General features: G+C 38.0%; 1 protein-coding gene across 1 annotated transcript in view; it reads left to right on the top strand.

Annotated features, from left to right (window-relative positions):
* Positions 1–25,640, top strand: part of CDH2 (cadherin 2) — a 226,254-nt gene that overhangs the window by 22,380 nt on the left and 178,234 nt on the right. Inside the window, exon 2 of the mRNA XM_031003668.3 lies at positions 7,204–7,315. Within this exon, the coding sequence (XP_030859528.2) occupies positions 7,204–7,315 (112 nt within the window). The remainder of the gene's footprint in view (positions 1–7,203; positions 7,316–25,640) is intronic.

The following is a 25,640-nucleotide window of genomic DNA, read 5'->3' as shown; positions in this document are numbered from 1 at the left end:
AAGTAAGAGATCAGTGTTTTAATCCGACATCCGATGGATTACATTTAAGAGTTTATGATAACTAACTTAGTCTAGGTTTTGGTTAGGCAGTCTTCAGAGCCAGAAAGAAAAGTTATGATTTCCTTAGGTTTAGGCTGCTTTCAGAGGTGAAATTTTTAGCCAATAATCATAAATGATCTTAATGAGGAAGAGAGTGAGGAGACAAGGCAACTGAAGTCTGTCCATGGTGATTCCACATGGAATATTTAAGAGCTTGGATTTAGGAGTGACTTGGAGGAAATTGGAAAGCAGATTGAGTGACCAAGGATGACTGTGAAAAAGAATAATGAGAACAGGAACCAAAAAGAGTAGTGGACTCGGCTTTAAAGCTCACAGCATTGAGACCGTGGAAAAATTTGAACAAGAACAAAAGCAATGTCCCTGCGAGTGCAGAACCAGAACAGAGAGACTGATAACTCACAGGCAAGCAGAACTCCTCAACTCCTTTTACACTTCTGTCCTCTCTAGACAAGGAGGTCGATCTTCAGCCTGGGAAGAGTAGAGTAAATACTTGTAAGAGGAAATTGAAACTCAAGATAGGTGAGCTGATTGTGCGAGAGCACAGAGCGGCACTAAATGAGTTCAGATCCTCTGACCAGCGTGAATTTCGCGCTGGTGGGCCGAGAGGACTTGTTGACTGCTTGTCATCCTTGAGGAATTGTGCAGAAGAGGAGAATTGCTAAAGGACTGGAGATGGGGTAATGCTCTGTTCAAAGCAAAAGAAATTCAAAATCAAGGTGTAGTTTTCAGAATAAAGAGAGCATGGGATTAAGAACAGAAAAATCATGGTTTCTGTATTCCTTTTTGTTGTTGCTAAGCTATTGGGTTTGAAGACTAGGGTCAAAAGGTAGCTGTGCTGTTTTGAGAACGTTCAGAAAGGTTTCCAGAGGTAAAGATAAGGGCTGGATGTGTGGCCACCACTTGCAGCACAGGCACTTGTTAAATACACAGATTTATCCATCATGCCTCTTGAGAGTCTGTTTTAATGAGTCTTGGGCTAGGACCCAAGAATCTGTATTTTAAACAAATGTCCCAGATTGCTTGCTGTGTTGAGTAAGTTTGAGACCTACCGGCCTGTATGGCAGATGTACTATGAGTTGGATTCGTGTTGCCCCAATAGTATTAATACTGTGATGACAAATAGCTAAGACATTGAATAACCATGTGCCAGACACTATCCTAAGTGCTTTACACATATTAACTCATTTAATCCTCTCATCTGCCCTATGAGTTGGTGCTATCTTTAGTACTCTTGTTGTACAGATGGGGAACTGTTTCTTCTCAGAGGTCTGGCAGATAGTATCCATGGGACTGGGATTTAAAGCCAGGCAGTCTGACCTGTTGGAAGTTCATGCTGCAGTCACTCTGCTCTTCTTAAGAGCCCAGGGTTTAGGGCCCCTGGGGGGTTGGGGGGTGTTGCCCCTGGGCAAATTTCCCCAAACCATGTCTGGGCATGTGACGTACCCTGTTTTTAGCATCTAAGTAGCATCTACATGAAGACTTTGGGGTATCTCATTAGACTTTCTTGATACATAAAGCTGGAAGGAATGACTAAAGCCAGCTGGAATTATTAATTTATTGAGACCAAATTTTGGAGGGTTAAATATAAATTGCTCCCCCTAAGGACCCAAAATCAGCAGCAAAGATAATAGAGGAGGAAGCCATAACTTAACAGTTGCCTGGAAAAAAAAAGATCAGGATGGTTTTGGTGGACAAGCTCAACATAAATCACCAGGGGCTTTGTTCTGCTGTACCTTTTGCCTGGAATGCCCTTTTCCACTTCCCCCTCTTTCTCCTGGCAAATTTTTAATCATCTTTAAAGTCAGAGCCTAAATGTCACTTCAGCTATGGAGTCTTCCTCGACTTCCATGGACAGATTTATCATCCCATTCTTTCTGCTTCTTTAGCACTTTGTTCCTGACATTATAGTTTTGCAATTATTTTTCCTACTTGTGGCACCCGTGTTCACAGCCACTCAGCTGGAAACATGAGGGAAGGCATCATTTCCTCCCTCCCTCCCCCAGTGAGTCCCTGCCTCAGAAGGCCCTATCGATCTTAACTATCTTGGTATTGACAAAATCTGCCCCTTTTTCATTCCTTGCCGCCCCTGCCCTGACTCAGGTCTGTGTCCTAGCTTGTCTCCCAGTTGTCACTTGTCATCCCCTATCACACACACACTTTCCCACAAAACTATCAGAGAATTCTCTGTCAGATGCATTCGGTCTGTGCTTAAAATCTGTCCCTGGCTCCCCCAGCCAACAGGATAACCCTAAGCCCCCAACCATTTGTGATCTAACCCTGTCTAACTCTCCAGCCTCAACTTTTGACATCCTGCCTTGCTTCTTGGACTCCGGCGACACTGAACTCATTGTTATTCCCCAGGCACTATGCTGTTTCTTGCTGCCTTGTTTTAGTTCAAGCAGTGACTGCCTAGGATGGCTTTCCTGCCACTCTCTAGCGCCTTGCTACTCCAGCTCTCTGCTTGGGAAGCCCCCAGATTCCCTGCCCTGGGCTTTGCTCATATCCTCTGCATATCTTAACCTCCCACATTAAATCTTGAGCTCCTTAAGGGCAGGGGCTATATCTTGTTTTCTGTTTCTAGTGGCAAATGAACACTCAGTACATGTTTCTTGAAAGATTGTATTGTAATTATTTGTTGTACTTGGAAAGACTACAGAGTTTGAATCCTGCCTCTTTCTCTCTTGGATGTGAGGTCTTGGGTATTTCACTGTACCTCTGGTGAGAATCTATTTGCTCATTAGCAAAATGCAGATAGTTTAACCCCCTCTTAAGGGGCCTATTGTGAGAATGAAGTGAGATAACAATGTGATACGAAACATAACACACTATTCGAGGGATCTGCAAACTACACTCCTGCTGCCATTATTTTTGTCTGGCCAAGAATATTTTTTACATTTTCAAATGCTTTTAAGCAAGAAAAAGAAGAAGAATATCTTTCAAGACTTGAAAATGGAATGAAATTCAAATTTCAGGGTACATGAAGTTTTATTAGAATGAACACAGCCATGTTCATTCATATACTGATTGTCTATGACTGCTTTTGCACAACAGCAGCAGATTGAGTAGTTTCAGCAGAGATCCTATGGACTACAAAGCCTGAAATACTTAGTTTACCCTTTACAGGAAAAGCTTGCCAACCCATGCACCATTCAAATATTAGGGAAATGTATGTTATTCACAACCTCCTCCTCATACCCACAGATAACTTGTTGAGGGTAGGATGCCTCTTTCTCCTCCTGGAAGTTCCAGAATTTCATCCTAGGCCTGGCAGAGTGATGACTCTATGTGGGAGTAAGCCTCAGGGGCTGGGTTTTGGCTTTCTGGGATGCAGGATGTTCCAAGAGTGATGAGGCTACTTGAGGAGACAGTGATCCTCATACCGATAGCAGTGTTAATGGGTAGGTAGATACCTCTTTTTCATGTGTTGCTGTAGAACAGGTTTTCTTAACCTTGGCTCTGTTGACATTTTGAGCTTGGCACTCCTTTGTTAGGGATGTTGTGCTGTGTGTTGTATAACGGTTAGCAAATTCCCTGCTCTACGTATTTTATAATGAAAAAGAGAAAATACCAGAAACCAACTGAGAGCCAGTAGCCACTAGTAGCCAGTAGCACCCCCTCGCAGTTGTGACAGCTAAAAATGTGTCTGCACATTGACAGATGTCCCCTGGGGAGCAAAATTGTCCCTGATTGAGAGCTACTGTTGTAGAACATTCAGGCATTAACTATGGGTTAGACCAGAGAACCTCCAATGCCCAACAAGGATTACCACCACAGTGCAGTCAGCCCCCCTAAGGGGATTCTGCTTATCAGCTCTTGGTCTCCTGCAGTCTCATACCTGGTATCAGCCACAGCCTTGTAGGGTTGCAGGGAGAATTGAATGAGATACTGATTTACCAACACAGTGCTTGGTGCAAAGTAAGCCTCCACTATGTCCAGCTGGGAGCTTGTATTCATTTGAGTGCTTCCTGTTTGTTTTTTGAACTTGGTAACTTTGCTATTTTTTGACTGAAAGTTAAGAGAGGAAATAAATAGGGAGAATATATATTTTAACAATTTTATGGAGATTGTTTTTAAGAAAATACATTATAGATTAGTATTGTGGATCCAGGATTATATTATTTTGTGGATCCGTTTTGTCTTGAGGAAGAAGAATTTAGGAAAGTTTCAGCTATTTAAGATGAATATGAAATTATTCAAAGTATGACATGACTTCCATGGATATTTAATATTAGTAGTCAGTATTCATTAGAGATGTGCTTTAGGAGCATTCTTTCAATAATTCTCATGGCCAACCTGGCTGGTTGGTACCCTTTTTTACATGAGGAAAATGAGCATGGAGAGGTTTAGTAAGGGGCAGCACATTGAGGACAGAAGGTCCCTTTTCTGAAATAAGGCAGAGAACAAAACACAGAGGTGAACATTCACTGTCTTCCTGACAGCTTCGACATGGCCCTGAAGTCCTATTTCTGTGGGTTTGGACCAGGAACTTGGTGCCGCTGATTCTCCTGCCTTAGGGCAGATCCACTGGGAAACAAGATTGAATAAAAGCTTACGGTTTTCCTCTAGTCTTGAGACTTTCTTGATCTCTGAGTTCTTACCCACAAACCCGCATACTCTACTACCCTGAATGTCCCCATTTGAAACGTGACCCCCGTCTGCTCCGTGCCTTCCATCGCTGGCTTTTGGCCACTGCGTTTCTGGGCTCCGGCCTGACCTGTCCTGGGCTAGCACCTGCCATGTTTCACTGCTCTTAGAAGCCTGGGCTAGAAGGGTGAAGAGGCAGACTCGTAACATGTTGGTGGGATACAGGTTTACAACACATTTGTCCATTTTATATGGCAAACTGGGGAGTTCCCTGTGTTCGTTTGGGTTAGCTAAAAACAAAAGCTTTCCTTCACTCAGTGCCTGCACTGTGCCAGGCATGGACAGTACCTGGATGTTTACACGCGTCAAGTATCAGACTGTCTCCCAGTGTCCCAAATTTGATGGGTGTTGGAATCCTCACTTCTTATTTCTCAATTGGTTTCTGATATTTTCTCTTTTTCATTATGAAATATGTAGAGCAGATAGTTTGTGAGGTGAATACTGTAATTTGTACCTATGTGTCTATGCAGATCTTTACATTTTACCTGGTTTCCTTCAGTCTTTTTGAAAGAAAGTAATTATTACAGATAAAATTGAAGCCACTTGTACAATCTTTCCTGATGCCTTTCCTAGTTTTCCTTCCCCTGGGGTAACCACTATCCTAAATTTCATGTTTATCACTATGCTGTTTTCCTTTTCTTCTTACATAAGTATGTGTTCAAAACATTATGTTATCTTTTGTGTTTAAATTTTATGTAAGCGGAATCATCAGTCACGATTTCTACTTTTTTTTGCAAGATTTCATACTGCAGTGTGCCTTGTCTTCAGTCTGAATTTGGGATGTCACACAAATGGGTTTCTGAAGTTACTAAATAGTCATCTGTAGGTTGATTTATAATAAAATTTATATCTTAATCATACATGGAACTTAAAGAAACTGACTTTTTGTTTTGTTTTAGTTTGCCTCTGAGATGTAGCCATTTGGATAAATGTAGTTCCAGTTCTTTCATTTTAATGTTGTTTTCTTCTTTTGGCTTTGTGATGATGTATTAGTCCATTCTCCTTTTGATGGACATGTACAGAATCTCTGCTATTACAGTCATGTTTCAGTGGACATTCCTGCACATGTCAACTGGAGCACTCATGTGGGGTAATATTTCCCTAGGAATATGGAGGATATATCCACATTCATCTTTACTAGAGTTTGCCAAAATATATGCCAAGGTGACTGTACCAGCTTCCACTCACACCTTTTTAGGGGACTGGTTCTTCTTTATTCTTCACTTGATACAGCCCTTTCTTGCACATAACAGACTTAAAACTGCTTACTCATTCGATGGGCCTGAACTAGTATCTCACTGTTGCTCCTAAAAATTTTTTGAGAATAAATACTGTGATATTTAATACTGTTTAAATTTAATTTATTTCTTATTTTCTTGGATTTGAAAAGAACAGTTTATTAGATTGGTCTAGATTTTTGCAACATTAGTATTTGCAAAATTTCACATGCATAATTCAGGTAGTCATTTAATTATAAAGCTGCCCTGCATTGCTTCATCCAGACAGTTGTTCTGAGATCTCTCTGTTTCTGGGACTTCCCTTCTTCTTCCTCTCAATTTCTGGTTCTCACTAGGGTGGACTGTCCCTAATGCTGTCCCTGTGGCCACTGGAATCCCTTCATTGGGTAGCCTCATTCTACTCGTCCTTCCTCTATATTTGAATCCCCATTAGTACATGGTAGAGTTTCCTATAATTAATGCAGATGCTACAGGAGCTCTGCTGAGGGCTGACTGTCCTCCAATTGTGTCAGTAGGGCTGAAAGAAGTAGGGCAACTAACTTGGAGGGTTAGCTAGACAGTAGTAGGTATGACTGAGTTTTAAGCACACTGAGTAAATTAACTGTGCATATGATGATATAGAAAATGACAGATACTTGGTTACTTTCTAATTTTAAGTGTAAAAACATAGTTGTATTAATCTTAAATTTTTAATGTATCACTGTCCTTCAAATTATAGAAATAAATATATAGTTTTGATTGGTTTTACTTGGTATAAAATATTACCTGTCCCACTGTTGTAAGTATATTATAATTTTATTTTTAAATGAACATGGCATCTTGAAACCAGTTTTATAGAAAATTAGCTAAAAATATAAAAATCTGTGTACTTGAATGTATACATTTTTCATGAAAACTTAAGTTAGTGATGGTGATTTGTGGAACCCAAAGACTGTTTGGCTGTCCCCCAAACCCCGCGCCCACTTGGTAGTTCTTCAGTCACAATGAGCATTTTAATGGAAATGTTCAGTCCTTAGAAGAACCTAGAATGTGTATTATTTCGCTTTTACTGGACTAGACAAGTGGGATTTGTTTCTTCTACTCCAGTTATCAAAATGATTAACCCTTTGCCCTCTACATTCTAATTGTAAGCACTTGGAAACAAAGGGGTTGTTTGTACAAGATAGTTGAAAAAATGAGGCTTTATGCCAAGTGGAATGTTTCTCAGTTGAAGGAGGTAGCAAACATTGCACACATTTTTTTTTTTTTTCTTGTGTTGCAGGCATCTGTAGAGGCTTCTGGTGAAATCGCATTATGCAAGACTGGATTTCCTGAAGATGTTTACAGTGCAGTCTTATCGAAGGATGTGCATGAAGGACAGCCTCTTCTCAATGGTACTATCTCAAAAGATATATTTGTACATGCAGTGTCCATGCTCATGAAACAAATTAGCCATTAAAAAAGCCTAAATCATTTCTACTGTATAACAAGTATGAATTTTTCACAATCACTATGATGAGACTGTAGGGACTTTATTTTAGGATTACAGAAGAGCTCATGAATCTCTTATATACATAATTAGAAGGCTCCTGATCTCTTGAAATCGTCAGATTTCTTCCATTTTTAATTTACAGAGAAACCGTTATGTAACTGATTATTACCATTTTTGTGTATACATTTTATTTAAAGAATAATATTTTGAAGAATATGAAACATCTAGTTCTAATGGCTTTAAAATTTATTTACAGCAAAAAATTACTTAGTATTTTGAATTAAAAAAAGGAAATTATTATAATATTTTATTAGATAAAACGTGAAGCTTTAATATATAGCTGAATTACATTGAATGAATTTAACATGTAAAGTCTCAGTGCAAGAGTATGAAATTCATATTTTTGTTATGACATTGTTTATAGCAATTACTAGAAAGCTAATTTAGTTGTAGCATATGTGAATTTTAAATATAGTCTCATTTCCCATTTAAATATGGATCAAGTTCATTATAGTTATCATATGGAAACTCTTGCCAATAAGTCTAGATAAAATCTGAAATAAAACCTAAGTATCAAAAGGAAAACTGAAAGCCCTTTCCTTTAGCTCTAATTGAAAGCAAATAAAATTTTGGTTAGTAGTATTTTCATGGACTTATTTATTATTACGCAAAATGTCATTGAAATGTGAAAGCAAGAAGAATTGATTAGTAAGTTGTATTTAAATTTTAATTCCCCACAAATCTTGCATATCTCTGAGGCTGTTTTAGAGAGCTGCTTTTAGAAAATCTGTGTAACCTCAACTAATTAATTTACACAGAGCTCTACCACACAGCCTTAATTGAAGTGTCTCCACAGTACCGACAAACCTTAGTGGTATAGTACTTAAGAATACCATCGACAGAGGACTTTGAAATGTAAATGGCCTCTTAGCTACTAACGTTCTTGGGTGCAGGTTACATTTTATTTTAATTTCTATTTAAATTAGGATTTGCTCTCACCTATGCTGTCTTTCTGAAGTTGATTTTTAATTTTTTTAAGGCATTCTCTTGTCCCTGCCTCATTACATGGTATTTTAATGGGTGAATGTTTGAGTTAGTCTGTCTCAACACTGAATTGCTATCTCATCTGGTGGGTAATGGAGGTTTAATTTAAATGCGTGTACAGCCTTTCTTTAACTTAATATGACTTTTGGAGTTCTTCTGTGTGTATCCCATTTTCTTTAAATCTTTAAATTATTACTTGGCACCCTAGAACTTGTAGGACCTGTAAATGTGTATAAAATATATTGATATGATTCTGTAGAATAATTCAGACAGATAATAAAAAGTGGAATTTGTTGCATTTCTGCAGCATATTTTTGAGATTCATTTTTAAATGGGTAATTTCATTTTCTAAAAGCTTATAATTTGTTGTTTAAAGTAAACACATGTTGTGTCACTAGCAGCCATTGATTTAAGATTAATTACTTTGGCGCGTTGAATAGTTTTGAAAATGATAGCTTGTTTTCACATTATTAGATAATGCTGGTGACAGGAGAAATTGGACGTAGCTTTTTGCCAGTGTCTTTTTAGGATAACTAGAAACAGGATTTTTGCTAAAGTTGTAAATGTGAAAGATTGAAAATATTTTTTACTTTGTGCTCTAGCCATCAGTGAGAAAAGTATGTATAATGGTCTCTGGTAGATTTTTACAGTTTTGGTATATCCACTTGTTCCCAATTTTAGGTTTTAGCCATTTTTTTTTAAACAGTTTTTCACATGACACCATTACTTTTTTCTTTATCATTCTCAGAATATGTTAAAGGATACCAGCATCTTAAAGCTTGAAACATACTGTTTAAAATATTGATTAGTAGAAAAAAACAACTTTTTGGAAGGAAGAAAATTTACACAGGCTTTTGTGGAACATCAGCATTTCTATTCAACACAAGCATGTTATCTCCAGTTAATGTTTCTTCTGGAGAATTGCTACTTAGGATAATTCTGGGTTTTTACCTTTTACATCTTTTTGGAGTTTTTATTAGAAGGATAATTCAATGCTATAGCTATACACTGAAGCCAAATACCACACCATAATTATATCTATGAATTCTGTGTACTGCAGTAAATCCATGTACTGTATATTTGCCACAGCTGAAAGGGATATATTACTAGGCCAACCAGAGTGATGACTTTTGCCGTGATTTTGTCGCCTATAGTGTTTAAGGAAAGCAGTAATTGTACATAAGAGGTATGTGACAGTTTTCCAAGGCATTCACCTCATAGCATGTTCTACCATATATTGGCTGACTTTAGAGTCCAAGGCCCTGTTGGAATCGTAACTCCTAACTCTGGATGCTTCCTTTAATTTCCCATTGATGGCATCTGGGGACAGGATGACAATGGCTCACCAGTATGTACAATATACATTCTTAGGATACATCTGACACACTAGACTTTGTATAAAAGTTTAATATGTTGGTGTATTGGTACCATGAACGCTGATGATTTTTCCAACAATTAACATAATCTTTGCAAAAATGCTTGAGGAACATTGAATGTAAGGTAGAGACATAAGTTGGTATTTGTCATGTTAGAAAATTATATAGAAGAAGCATGAAATGTACAAACTGGACTGTGGTTTAAAGAGCATTCTTTCCTACCCATTTCCCTTTATTTTTTGCTAGTGTAATGAATTTTATCAAAATAACAAACTCAAAGAACTAACTGTACAGCTTCCATTTATCTTCTAGTTTTTAACCGTGTGTTTTTTGTGAAATCATAAAAAGGGTGTTCTGTGATCAACCTTAACATTTTATGTAATATCACATGAATACATCCACTCTTTGAAGATAGTTCTGTATTTTAAAAAATGGCTATATAGGCCTTTGTCCCATTTTGTTAGCAAAACCAGATTCTGCTTAACTGTGCCTCTATTTTTGAACATACAGGTTGTTTCTAATTTTCCTCTCTTATATGTAGTGCTGCTATGGAGATTCTTTTTAGAGATCTTTGATTTTTCTTTAGGGATTTTTTTCGGGGAATTTGTGTTCAAAAATAGAATTACTAGGTCAAAGGGAATGTAGAGTTTGACAGTATCTTTTTTCTTTGCATTTTGTAGCATGCTTCATTACAAGGCTTGTGTGTTAGTTCTTTTCAACATCCTCATCACCATTTAATTTCATAATATATTGTCATTTTGCTCTTTCCCCTCTGGTGAAAATCATTCCTTTTTTATCCCGTGGCATATATATGTTTGCCTTTATAAATTAGGATTAATTTTTGTATGTTTAGGCAGTCATTTTTACTTTGCGTTTTTCTATTCTGTTTTAAAAGCATTTATGGCCAAACTCTTCATTTTAAAAATAAGCAAATTAGAGCTCAGAGATCATAGGCTTTTCCCGTGATTATATAGCTCTTTTTTTTTTTTTTAATTTTACTTTCTGGGACACATGTGCAGAACATGCAGGTTTGTTACATAGGTATACATGTGCCATGGGTTTTTGGTTTGCTGCATCTATCAACCTGTCATCTATGTTTTAAGTCCTGTATGCATAAGGTATTTGTCCTAATACTCTCCCTCCCCTTGCCCTCCACCCCCCAACAGTTCCTGGTGTGTGTTGTTCTCCTCCCTGTGTCCATGTGTTCTCATATTTCAACTCCCATTTATGAGTGACGACATTCAGTGTTTGGTTTTCTTTTCCTGTGTTAGTTTGCTGAGAATAATGGCTTCCAGCTTCACCCATGTCCCTGCAAAGGAAATGATCTCATTCTTTTTTATGGCTGCATAGTATTTCATGGTGTATGATTATATAGTTCTTTAGATTGTTGGCAGCAGATCTGGAATTAGAACCCAGGTTTCCTGATTTCTAATTTAGTTCTGATGATGGTGATGATAAAAAACTATTATGGTATAACACAGAGAAAGGATCCAGCCTAAATATCCAAGTGTCTTGTGGCCACTTTATTTTAGAGCAGGTCTTTATTCCCCATTTACCACCATGACTTGTGTGTTAACTAGATATGTTTGCGAATTGGGGAATATGTTAAGCAACTCCTTATAATTAAAAAGCATCTTTCAATTATTGTCACTGTTAGTATTTTGTACACACCTGTTTACAAGCAGAAGAACCTGGGGCTTTTGAAGATGATATGTAGTCCTTAATATGACTTACACTCCACTGACTAGGAAAAAAAAATCTCTTGTGGTAGCATATTTCTTGAAAATAAAATAACTGCAATCATACATTTTCATTTTGTCACTAGCAGTGTATCTAACACTATGAAACAACAACCACACTGTGACATTGCAGAGAGGATCCTGGGCTGTTTTTAGTGTGGATGTCAAGAGTGATATTCTGTGTGTTTTGCATTGGTGGTCTGCATGCTTAGATATTTCTCTAAGTAAACTCCTCTGAATCTGGTCAACAGAAATAGCAACCTGCAATTACCATGAATATTTTCAGTAATCCATTCATGCTCACCATCTCTGGGCAGCACATGATGATTATTTTCAACTAGATGGAATTTGATTTAGATTAGTGTGCTTACTGATTGAGGCTTGTCTACATTAACATGGTCAGAGGAAGCTGCGGTATGGTATCTTAAGATAACAGAACTGAAGTACTTTTTATTAGTTTAGTAGGACTATACAATTGTACAACTCTTCTATTTTTTAATAATATGAGTACTTTTGTATGATGTATTACTAAATTGGGAAAGAGACTTGAATTGTCTGTTAATGAGTGCATGGCTTTTGTTTTTATGTATATTTTTATTTTGATACATCTTTTTATCAAACGTGTAAATATTTTAAAATATTTGTAAGGCAGGTTTATAAACATCTTGTTAATAAAGCCAGCCAGACCCTTGCACTTTATGATTTCCAACTGATTGTGGAAAATGGTTCCAAGACAGAGATTGTTCTCTTGGATATTGATGATAAACTCTAAGGAGGAAAAAATGAAATGTCATCCTGTACATTCTCAGGGGCGGAGGACATTTTTTTTAAACCTTGGGGTATTTTTTGTTTGTTTTTAAAAAATAATTGAATATGTGATAAGATCAATAAAAGAACCAAGAACTTTCCATCCTTCTTGTTTTTTTTTTTCTATTTCAATCCTTATTTTCATAGCAATCATTTAGGCTTATTTAATACTTGGAATTTTTTATATCCCTTTCGATGTATTTTAGGTCTAGTTTTCTTAATGCAGTGCAGCAAGCTAAGATAAGCCAGTTTGGGTGGTCACTTTTCTATAAAGTCCTTTTGTAGTTCTTCATAGCCTTCAGTAATTTGGACTAGCTGAGATCTCCTCCCTCACAAACTTGGAAGGAGGAGATATGTGTTAAAGAAAGCAAGTCACAGCTCCACATCTATCATGCATGCATACAGACATATTAGCAAGCAGACACCCAAATGGTTTAAAACCTGTCCTTTTAAGATCACAGAGGCCGTTACTCTTTATCCTTTTAGGCTTTCTCTAGTAAACATCTAGTAGGAAGTAGAAAAGAAACTCAGTAAATAAGTAAAATATACTGAATGATAGATGGTGATAAATGCTATGGAGAAAAATAAAGCAGAGAAGGGAAATAGGGAGAATGTGTGCCTTTGCATTTAAATAGGATGGTCTGAGCAAATGTCATTGCATAGGATACCATTGAGTAAGAACTGATGTTGGTGATGGTTCAAGGATGTTGGTGATGGTTCAAGGGCCTTACATATTCAGGGGAGAAGCATTACAAAGAGAGCTAACAGCAAATGCAAGAGTCCTGAGGCAGAAGTGTGTCTGAGGTCAGATGAGGTCAGATAAGTCATGGGCCACTTTGTGTGGGGCTTTGACTATGAGGAGCTAATGATCTATTGGAAGGCTGTCAGTAGAGGTGAAACATGATCTGACTTTCAAAACAGGATCATTCTGGCTGTTGTGTTGAGGAAAGAGCAAAATGACAAGAGAGGAAGGGGAGACCAGGTAGGAGGCTAGTAATAATCTGATGAGAGAAGGTGGTGTGGATCAAGGTGGTAGTGGTGGAATTAGAAGAAGGGATTAGATTCTGAACTTTAAAAAATAATAATTTATTGAAGTGAAATTCATGTAACATAAAAATAACCATTTTAATGTGAACAGTATAGTGGCACTTAGTACATTCACAGTGTTGAGCAACCATACCTCTATCTAGTTCTAAAATGCTTCCATCACTTCAAAGTAAAGAGAAAACACTCTAGTCATTAAGCATTTTCCTTCTGATTTCCCTTCGCTGTAGCCCCATAAACCTTTTGCGACTGACTGCTTTCATTTAGCATAATATTTTGGAGTTTGTTCATATACTAGCTTGTATTAGTACCCTGTTCCTTTGCACTGCTAAATGTTTTCCATTGTGTATATATCTGTATACTTTTCTGAGTTCCTGTTTTCTCTTCTTTGGAGTATATACCTGGGAGTAGAATTGAGGGATTATATATTAATTTTTTCTTTAACTTTTTGAGCAGCTGTCAAATTGTTTTCCACAGCATGTGAACCATTTTGCATTCCCACTAGCAGTGTACAAGGATTCCAATTTCTCCACATACTCAACACTTGTTATCTTATTTTACATTTATTTTGATTGTATCCTAGTAGGTGTGAAATGGTACCTCATTGTGGTTTGATTTGCATTAATGACTAACGATGTTTCATACCTATATATATATAGGTATATATATATATCTTGTTTGGAGAAATGTCTATTCAAATTGTTTGTTAGCTTTTTAAATTGAGTTGTTTACCTTTGTGTTTTTGAGTCGTAAGACTTCTTTGTATATTCTGGATACTAGATCGTTGTCAGATATATGATTTACAAATATTTTCTCCCATTTCACAGGTGATTGTTTTAGTCTTTTTGAACTACTATAACAAAATCCATAAATTGGGTAGCTTATAAACAATAGAAACTTATTTCTCACCTTCTACAGGCTGAGGAATCCAAGATCAGAGTGCTTGCAGATTCAGTGTCTGGTGAGGGCCTGCTTCCTTATAGATGGCCATGTTCACATTGTAACCTCACATGGTAGAAGAGGCAAGGAATGTCTCTGGGTCTTCTTCTGTAAGGGCACTAATCTCATTCATAAGCACAGAGCCATCATGACCTAATCACCTCCCACAAATTCCACCTCCTAATACTATCACATTGTTGATGAGGATTTCAACATGTGAAATTTAGGGGGATACAACCATTCAGACAAATACAATAGTACTTGTCTCTTCACTTTCTTGGTAATTTCCTTTGATGCACAAATGTTTTTAATTTTAATGAAGTTCAACCTACCTGTTTTTTGTCTGGTTACTCTTGCTTTTGATATTGTATCTAAGAATCCATTGCAAAATCCAAGGTCATGAAGATTTACCCCTATATTTTTTTCTAAGAGTTGTTTGGTTTTAAAACACTCATATTTAGGTAAATGATCTATTTTTAAAATTGTTGTATATAGTGTTAGGAAGAGGCCTAATTTCATTCTCTGAATATGTTTGAAGATAGAGTTGACAGGATATGATGGACTGCATGTGTATGTGGGAGAGAGGAAGGGTTCAGGGATGACTACATGTGGTGTTTGAGCACTGCGAAGGATGTGACTGACTGTGATAGAGAAGATCGGGAGCTTGGTTTGAATCTGTTGAGATGAAGATCAGAGATGTCAAGAAGACATTTGGATATGAGTCTGGGGTTCTGTGGAAAGGGCTTGGCTACAGAGTACTCAGTGTACAAACAGTAAGTAAAACCTTGACACAGGGTAATAAAATCACTGTGGAGCTGAATGTGAGGACGAGAAGCCTAAGAAAGAAAAAACAGTTTAAATATCAAGCCTTTGAGAACTGTAGTGTTAGGAAGTTAGAGTTAAGGGGAGAAATGGAGACTGAGTAAGAGTGATCAGCGAGGTAGGAGCGGAATCAGTAGGCTGTGATGTCTTAGAAGGTAAGTGAGGGAGTGTTTCAAAGGAAAGGAGTGATCATCTGTGCCAATTGCTATGGAAGAGTCCACTCAGAAGAGGACTGAGAAGTCACCATTGGATTTAGCAACATGGAGGCAACTGGTGTTTTAGATAAAAACTCTTCAGGACAAGGATCAGAAGCTTGATTTGAGTGTGTTCAACAGTCAGGTGGAGTCTGGAAACTCAGTTTGGATACAGATTGAGTTCTTCATTAAAAGAAAAAGAAGAAATTGGGTGGTAGTTGGTAAGAGAAGTGGGGTCAACTGAGGCCATTTGTTTTTGAAGATGGGAGTTACAATATGTTTGTGTAATGAGGTCAAAGAATCCAGTGGGGAGGGAAAAAGTGATGGTGCAGAAGAGGGGAGACAGTTGCTAAGACAATATCAGCGACTAGGCTAGAGAAATAAGATCAAGGAGGTTTTAAAAATCTGCGTTTTTTAACGCATCCTGCAGATGTTTTTATGTACCTGCATTTTTAGAACCACTCTAACACATTTTGTTGAGTCACTCCTAAAATGGTTAAAAACTCTTCATTTTGTCTTGATGATTTTATGTCAGCAGAAGGTTTTCTCCACAGAAATGGCAGAGAGGATAAAAATGAAAGCCTTGTGGTGTTCAATGATGTAAACAGCATTTTCATTGCTGTAGCATCCTTGACAGATGGTTTTCCAGTTTCTGCAAGAATACTACTGTCGCTCCCTTCCCCCAAATGAGGAGGAGATCGCTCTCTTACCAAGTCTTCCCCATCTTTGGAGTGCTCTCACCGTTAAAAAGTGATTCAAGTTTAACTGAAGCATAAAGTTTATAAAATTTTTACCCGCTGGTGACTTTGGCGTCACACAGAGCAAGTATATCCTTTTTTGCTCGGAGGGCATTCATTTTATTATTTCTTCATTTGACAAGTCATGTTGAACGGTGATCATGTGCCAGGTCTTTCTCAAGGAACTGCGCAATAGGGGTCAACAGACAAGCAAAATCTCTGTAGTAGGAACTTATGTTCTAGAGATTCTTCAAATACCTGAACATAATCACCTTGGCTCCTTTAATCTCCTCTGCTGCAGGCTAAACATCAAGCAATTTCTTCAGTGATGTTTGAGGATTCTTGTTTACTCTTCTCTTTCAAATAGGGGAAACTGAGGTTCCCTCCACAACTGAGCTCAATACTTCGTGGGTCTTGATACATGGTACTGAGGCATTCTTCTTGCCTTTGATGTAGATGCGGGAGTTCTAGTACAGCCCAGAATGGATTTGGCATTATTTATGGCTGCATCATTCTGTTGGCTCCTGTTAAGTCTGTGGTTAACTAAAACTCCTGGGTGTTTTTTTCAGACAAACTGCTTACCATCTTACACTTGTAAAATTGATTTTTGAACATAAATGTTAGACCTTTTGGTTGATTTTTTTTAAGGTCCTAGCTTCAACGTTATCTGGAGACGCCACTGACGACCCAATCACGTAATGGCCCTAGGAATTAATACCAGTACTTATTTTAAATCCTCATTTGAAGAAAGGGGTATGCAATAAAATCGACAAGTTTTAGATGACATAAGCTGTCAAATTGATGGAGTAAAACCTTCACACACACACACATCCAGACACACACACATTCTTTAAATAATTAAATGAACAAAAATTAGTCCATGAATTTCAGCCTACAGCAACTTTAAGACACATGTTAAGACTATATTTTAATTCTTGGCCTGTGATTTTCTTAAAATAGAATTCTTAATGCCAGGCAATGGAGAAAAGGCCTACTGCAGATATATGAAAGTAACGGGATTTAGATCATTCCAGTTATGACTGCTTTAGATCTCTCCTGAAAAAAGCATCTTATTCTTTTTAACAAAAAAATAAAAATTATATATTTCTAAGAATGTATTTATCTTATTAAAGAACATCTGTAGTTGTTAAAGAGTGTCCATTTCATCTTGAGGACTTTTATATCAATAGAGGGTTGTCTCCTAAACTTATAGAACATAGAACAAAGATCCCTTATGGTGTTCGGACATTTGAGCACAGTTTTTTGTTTTTGTTTTTGTTTTTGTTTTTTTGCCTTTAATACCTTCATGTTTTGAACTGTGTCTCTGCAAGAGTCTAAAGTTTGCTTTTTAAATTGTTCATTGTTAAATCTTTTATACATCACTCTGGTTGGGATTTGCTCACTTATAAGGAGAAAGTCACCAACAGCTTGATCTATTATTTTTCCCTCTTCAATGTGGATTAAGGTCTTTTTATGGATGCTTTCCTGTCATTAAAAAATATATATCGTTTAGACTTCTTTCCAAATGGAATCATCTTTGATGCTAATATTCATACTCTGTGTTGTATGAAGAATAAAACTAAGAGCCCCAGCCACTTTTGAAGATGTGTGTCTTTACACCAGGGCCAGTCTCTGCTGCGCCTCCCTGAGAGCCAGTCATTCTTTGTAACAATGCATTATTTCACCTGAATTGAAGGTTTTCATTAGTGTGAGGAAGTAGCCCTTCAACATATGGACTCATCAGATTTTAATTGTACTAACTTTTAAATTGACTGCTACCTGATTCTGTGCTGTTTATGTGCCTTTATTTTTCCAGTTCAACTTTTTTTTCTAGTGTTCTGTATTAAAAAGTGTAGGAAATAACTCAAAGTCCTCATGTTTTAACTCTTCTAACCCAATAGCATTGGTTTTCAAATTTTAGAGTTCTTAAGAGTTATTCTGGGGAAGCTCGTTAAAATGCAGATTCCTCGGCCCCAATCCAGAGTTTGAGATCTGGGTCCTAAGAAATGTATTTTCTCAAGTGAATTCCGAGTGATTCTGGTAGATTATTTTCTACTATGCTTAGATATTTGGCCTTAGCGTGTATTTCCACAACAGAAATACAGATTATCTTCAGTTATGTTCACTCTGTTTTTAGATAGTCAACCATATTAGTCTAGATGGATTTTTGGAGGTGTTGTACTTTGGAGGTTATAAATTAAGTCTTCTTTCTTGTCTTTTATATAGAAGTCTACTTTATGTCCTTGGGTAGACATTACCATCATCTAAAACAGATACTGAAGAAACCTTTATTCATGTTAACAATTGATCAGAACATGTCTGTATACATTATTAGTACATTTTTGTTTTTAAATATTTGAATATTTATTTCACCAGATGCTCAAATAAGGAGATGAGTAAACTCTGATAAACGTGTTTAATGACAAATTGCGACGAAGATTCTTCACTTTACTTGATGGTAAAAAAAAAAAAAAAAAAGATTACAGCAAAGAACGTGGCCCATAAACTACTTCTCAGTTCATTCCTAGACCTGAAAGCTCCTCCTTCCTTCCTAACCACTTCATTAAACTGCTGATGTTATCATCTGACCACAGACATTTTTGGCAAAGAGGAAACACCTGATAATACTGCCTTTGATTTTCTTCTGACATCAGCTGGCCTTCCTGATGTTCTTGACTTTAGTTAGCAACTTGTTGGATTATATTTTGAAACCCTGTAAGTCAGGGCCAGTTCATTATTACTTTGTCTTTCATTTCAGAAGTTAACTTTAAATTAAGTATTCTCAGATTTGGCATGTATTGTGCATTTGAGAAAATGTTGATAAGGAAATTCTCAGGTTCTGGGAAGTCTTTATATTCTGTACATTCATTCAACAGATACTTGTTTTATGTTTTGTGTAAGGAAGTCACTATGTGTTACCTTGGAAAATGCCAGTGCCCAGCTAACAATTACTAATTGTGGTAGTGGAAAAATATGCATAATTTGTGGCAGTCATTTAAATTTAAATGTCTCTTTGTAGAATTTCTGCATGGTTTTCAAGGCTTAAAAAATAATGGACCACCTTAATGAAATGACCAGAGAAAAATCTCAACACAGATGAATATTTGTCCTCCTAATTTCTTTGTGAGATTAAATCTTTCAGATTTTCACCTTATGCATATATGCAATTATTCCTTCAGTTCAGTCACTGAGATCTGGTATGGCATCTTTGTTGACTTGTCATCTATATTCTATTGATGCAGAAGACAAATTTATTAAAGCATCTCTTTGCATTTATATTGTAGGAAAATTGTCCCTTATGGGATAATCTCACACTAACTACTCAAACTGATAAACCTAAGGTATGGTATTTTCACTCCACTAATGATTAACAGATTAGTAGAGGGTGTGAATTCTCAATCATATTGGTACCTCATTGTCCAAGTTTTAGTAGTTTTATATTTAAATGTCCTAAGGGTTTAACCCATCTCAAACAAGAATTATAATTTATTATTTCCTAAGCAATAATTAAAAAATAGGAAATGAAGAAAAGATCCATTCTTCATTTGGCTGCCTATTGGTAGATCATCTGTCTGGTCACATGTGGACATTTCAGCAATGATACATTGATATTTGTAAGAGACACTTTACCTTTGCCATTTAGATTGGTTATTTATAAATATATTACATTTGCGTAGCATTTTTTACTTCTTGAGCAATTTCATAAATTTTATTTAGCTGCCCCACACCCTATGAGTCAGGTAGAACAGGGGGCATTTCTATTTTCACATAATGCTGAGTCCACGGAGCTGAAGTGATTCACTTAGTATCATGAGATGAATACGTAGCTGTACGCAGTCTGGATTATTGTGTTCTCACTTCTGTCCACTGTGGAGGGCCCTTTCCCTCCAGCCCATGACGTCAGTGCTTCTCAGAACGGCTGCTTCTGATCGAGCCTTTTGGGCACCTTCCACTTTCCCATCCCCTACATGCCTGTACTCACTTGCTTATCTGGGTTTTTAAAGTCCATGTTGCTAATTAGGGTACACATTAATTTTCCCATCCTCTTTTCAAGAATGATCACACAACTTTGCTTCGTTTCTCTGAGGTGTCAGTAAGTGCACCCAGGATTCTTCTCAAGTTTTGGTTGTGCTGCTGAACATTTTGTTTGTTTGTTTTTTTGAGACAAGATTTTGCTCTGTTCCCCAAGCTGCAGTGCAGTGGTACGATCATGGCTTACTGCAACCTGAACCTCTTGGGCTCATTCCGTTCTCTCATCTCAGCCTCCCAAGTTTGCTGGGACTACAGGCATGCACCACCATGCCCAGCTAATTTTTTAATTTTTTGTAGAGACAGGGTTTATGCCATGTTGCCCAGATTGGTCTTGAACTCCTGAGCTGAGCAATCTTCCCACCTTGGCCTCCCAAAGTGCGGGGATTACAGGTGTGAGACAACTTGTCTAGATGCTCGACATTTTTTTTTAACCCTGACGGGTTCTGAGCAATTTTTAGTTCTTTTTTGTGGGGGAAAGGCTGGGGGAAGGGGACAGGTAGTTGGTATCATCAACCATCTTCCCAGCATACTTTAAGCCACAAATGTCTTCTATTTAAGAAATATAAATTCTTTTTTCTTTTTTCTGATCTGTCACTGCTGGAGTGCAGTGGCACAGTCTTGGCCCACTGAAACCTCCGCCTCCTGGGTTCAAGCGATTCTTCCGCCTCAGCCTCCCAAGTCTTTTTTTTTTTTTTTTTTGTAAATTTAGTCAGAACTGTAGTTAACACCATTATTGTTCATGGCAGCCTCAAGCTGAAGGGACTCTTTTACTTTAGCCGCCTGAGTAGCTGGGACTATAGGCGTGACTCACCATGCCTCGCTAATTTTTAAATTTTTGTTTTAGAGATGAGGTCTTGCTATGTTGCCCAGGCTGGTCTCAAACTGCTGGGCCCCAGCCATCCTCCTGCTTCGGCCTCCCAGAGTGTTGGGATTACAGACGTGAACCACTGTACCTGGCCCAGAAATACATTCCTATGGATGGTGATAGAAGACAAATGTAGCCATCATGAAGCAGCATCACGGTTTTGCAGTTTACAGTGGCCAGCAGTTGATTAGGCACAAATACAGATATAAAGATATAAATCTTCTTGTTTGCCCCAGAATACTTGTTGTTAAAAGCTAGCATATGAAAGCACTAGAAAGCAACAAAAACTGCATGCGAACAAGAGATTTCATGGCTCTGTAATGACAATAGATTTTATTTATTAAGCAACTTATATATGCCAAGTTCTTTTTTTTTTTTTTTTTGAGACAGAGTCTCGCTCTGTCACCTAGGCTGGAGTGCAGTGGCGCAATCTCGGCTCACTGCAACCTCCGCCTCCCAGGTTCAAGCGATTCTCCTGCCTCAGCCTCCTGAGTAGCTGGGACCGCAGGCACCCGCCACCACACCCGACTAATTTTTTGTATTTTTAGTAGAGACGGAGTTTCACTGTGTTAGCCAGGATGGTCTCGATCTCCTGACCTCACGATCCACCCGCCTCGGCCTCCCAAAGTGCTCGGATTACAGGCATGAGCCATCACGCCCGGCCGGCCAAGTTCTTATTATAAATTTTCTTTAGTTTTTAGCCCTGCAAAAGTGGTAATCCTGTGTTACAGGTATGGAAATTCAGATATAAACAGTTTTAAAGTGATTTACTGAAAGCATATCATTAGCAAATGGCCTGTGGGATTTCCTTTCGTGTTCTTTTTGTGACATACCATGCTATCTCCATAGGATTTGCCTGAAAAGTCAAAGTAAGTGAGGAACCAGATCAGACAGGTATTGCTGATTTCAAGAAGGGCAGTTTGAATGGATAAGGAAGAGATATAGATAAGGAGAATGTGTGTGAGATTGGTTTGACATGGGAGGAAGATTTTAATTGGAGAATACTCCCCCCAAATCTGAACTATTTGGTGAGACTAAGTCTTGAGGATGCTTGAGTGCCAGAGGGAGAATTAGAATTGGCTGATAGGGTGCGAGTCGTCTAGACCTATGAAGGAGAATTAAGCAGTTAGGGACTTGGGAGAGGACGGTAAGGATGAAGCTGACCGTAAAGGCCATAAGCAGTCTGTGAATAACATTTTGTGTGAAATCAGTTGCATAGGGGACACTATGGTGGCCTCCCCTGAGATTCATTTTTTAAATTAATGTTTGGGTATCTGCTCCCTGCTGCTCCTGTGCCATCCATAGCTTTAGGAGGGGCTAGGTCCACCTCTGGTTCTAGGGATGAAGCATCAAAGTCCTGTTCCTCTGACTGCAGTGGAACCCCTTTGGATCAGTGAGATCATATTTAGGGAATTGTTGCTCCCTCCCACCCTTTGCCTCTGTCTTTTGCCCCCTTCCGTCCTTCTCTCCTCACCTCCTTCCCTTTCCCTCAGTGGTTCTCTCCCTCCTTGACTGGAGAAAGGGAAGCCAGTAATCTCAAGAATCCTTGTCAATCATCCACTTCCAGGCAGAGTGGAGAGAAGGAAAGAAACTGGCCCTTAATGAAATCATTGAGCTGCTGAATTAATATAATCCAGAAGCTTTTCCTATCCCTGGGCCTCCAGTCACGTTAGCTGATAAGCACCATTGATTGTGTAAGGCAGCGTGAGATGAGTTTCTGTTCCGTGCAGTGAGTTGCATCCTAACTGATAGTGGGTTTCACTGAAGGTCTCAGCAAGGATGTGAGCGCAGACTGCATAACTTTGGGGGAATGAGAGGCTGGTGTACATGGCGAAGACCAGAAAGGGGAAGTATCACCTTAGAGAGAAATAAAAGGTGTTTTTTTTGATCAAGGGGTCCATACTGCTGTGCTTTTTCGCTGAGCCTGAGAGGAGGTCACCTTTGTAAGGCAGGGACCTTGTCACATTTGCCTGGTATTCCCAATGCCTAGCACAATGCCTGACGAGTCCTGGCCTTTTGATACTCATTGATAGATTAAATGAGTGTGAACACAAGTTTGGATGTTTATTGAGAAATAAGAAAATAAGGTGAAGGGGAGTAATATCTATTGCAGAGAATAGTATGGAAATATTTTTAATGACATCGTTAAGTAATTTAGAAAGATGGAAATGGGATGCTAGCTTGCAAATTAGTGGAAAATAGTAGGTAAGATGAAATTTTAACTGAGCTGTAGGATCACACTATTTCAGGCCACACACACACACACACACACACACACACACACACACACACACACACACACACCACAAATGCTTTTTGAACAGTATCTTCTCTCTTTTATCCTTAATTTTCTCCCTCTCTCAAAATGGACCAATTTTCTTCTAAATGTCTTCCATAATATTTTGGTTTTCTCATAAAAACATAAGATGGAGAGTACAGGAAAAAAATCAAGGGCTTTTTCTAGGTCAGATCTTAATATAAAATCACCACTGCAGTGATTGATGTTCTGTGTGAAGATTCTGTCAAATGTTCTGTAACTTGCCCAGATGTGAGGGAAGGTGGTGTTAATTAAAACCCATGATGAGCTTGCACTGAGATCTTGCTACCTCTTTACTCCTGTGGCCTCTTTTTCCCACAAAGTTGGGGTATAACAATTACTCAGAGTGTTAGATTATTGAAAACTGACAGAATATTTACTATCTGAGAATTTTTTTTTAGTTCCTAGCAGTTGTATGTTTTAGTATTTTTGAAAAAAAATCAAGATGATATAATTCTAAATTTGTGAATAGACCAGATGAAACTTCTAACTTTCAAATACTGAAGAACTTAAAATATCTTTTTTGTCCTTTTTGGTGTAAGTTATTTTACCAACAAATTATGTGGTATTTATTGGTCCTACATGGCATTTGCTCTTTCGGAGTTTTGGAACTGTTTATTGGTTATGTCTGGTTAGCCGAGGAAATGGTGTAAGGAGCTGTTTTTATTAATAAAAATAAAGATTCCATTGAATAGATTAGTGTGCATGTCCATGCATGTGGTGTCTGATTCTAAATTTTTAATTAACTTTTGCTTTTTCAAGGGTACCTCATCAAAACTTGGGATTGCCAAAACTTAATAAGTCTCACCCTCCTATAGAAATTTAGTCATTTTACTATTCTAGACCACTTTGAAAGAGGGGTTATTGCTCTCACAGTCTAATTCCACTTCAGAAAGTCTTGGCAGCATTACAGCCCTCTGTGCCCCTAAGGAGGTAACACAATTTTCAACTTCAGTCACTGGGGACAGAGCCCAAATCCTCTCCCGCAGGGCTCCCTGGAAGAGGCCTGCTCAGCAGCCATGCGCACATCTGGATGCGCTCCATTTTCTCAGGACTTGTGCCAGTGAATTCTGTCTTCTGCATCTCAGCTAGGCTTGGTGCCATGGTTTCACAGGTGTCTCTGATTTGGAGTGGATATATACCTATGTCTTTCAGAGCAGTAGTTGTCAGAATGTTATGTCGGAAATACATTTTACATCACAATACTGCACTTACATGTGTATTTCACAGGATGTGAGACTTACTTTTGACTGTGATATACTCCATTTTCCATTCCATTCCTTTCTAAATTATAGCAATAATGCGTTGCTGTGTGCACTTTGAAAAGCATTTCCTCCTTGCTTTCTTGGGTGGAGGGAGTACTTAGCCCCTGAGTCTCTCAGAAGTATTTCTGTCTTTCCTGCAGCAGTGTGGACCTCTGATGACCAGCCAGGACTTGCTCATGTCCACAGTCCTTCAGTTAGTCCTGAGCCAACTACAAAATGATCACGATGCTTCTCACTAATATTTATTGAAACCTGTATCCTAGACATGAAAATGTTTTACATGAATTAGTTTCTTTATGCTCTACAGTCATCTGTGAGGTACAGGCATGGTGATTGTGTATCTGTTTTACAAATGGAAACGGAAGACAAGAGAGGTTCATTCTGCTAAGGAAGTAGCAGAGCAGGGACACTGTGCTTAATGTCACATTATTGCAACAATTCTGCTTTGGTGGCCTCATAACACTTTTCTTATGTAGTTCTAGATGTCCTAAAAATGAATAATAAGAAAGATCTATGAATTATGTTTACTGGGACATAGACATTAGAGTCATTTAGTTTTTTAAAATTTAATTAATTAATTAATTGATTTTTGGAGATAAATGTACGATCCCAGCTCACTGCAGCTGCAGCCTCCTGAGCTCAAGTGATCTTCCTGCCTCAGCCTCCTGAGTAGCTGAGACTACAGAAATGCAACCACCACACCCAACTAATTTTTTAATTTTTTGTAGAGACAGAAGCTCACTATGTTGTCCAGGCTGTTCTCGAACGCCTGGCCTCGAGCAATCCTCCCACCTTGGCCTGCCAGAGTTCTTGGATTACCAGTGTGAGCCACACAGACCCAATTTTTATGTTATTTATTTGTATTTTCCAAGTTGTAGCTAGGCCTAGAGTCTAACTGATATTCATCTGTTTTGGAAATCGTAAGCTGGGCTTTCATTAAGGAAAATAAAGTTTTGATATTTTGGTTCATGTTTACCTAATATATCACGGCAAACTCCTTTCAAATATTTTTTGACAGTTAGCACAATTAAAGTGTGATGGCTTAT

Source organism: Gorilla gorilla, chromosome 17 (assembly GCF_029281585.2).
Source record: "Gorilla gorilla gorilla isolate KB3781 chromosome 17, NHGRI_mGorGor1-v2.1_pri, whole genome shotgun sequence".
In the NCBI taxonomy this organism is placed as follows: Eukaryota; Metazoa; Chordata; class Mammalia; order Primates; family Hominidae; genus Gorilla; species Gorilla gorilla.
The sequence above is the reverse complement of the archived record's forward strand: the minus strand, read 5'-3'. Positions and strand labels throughout refer to the sequence as shown.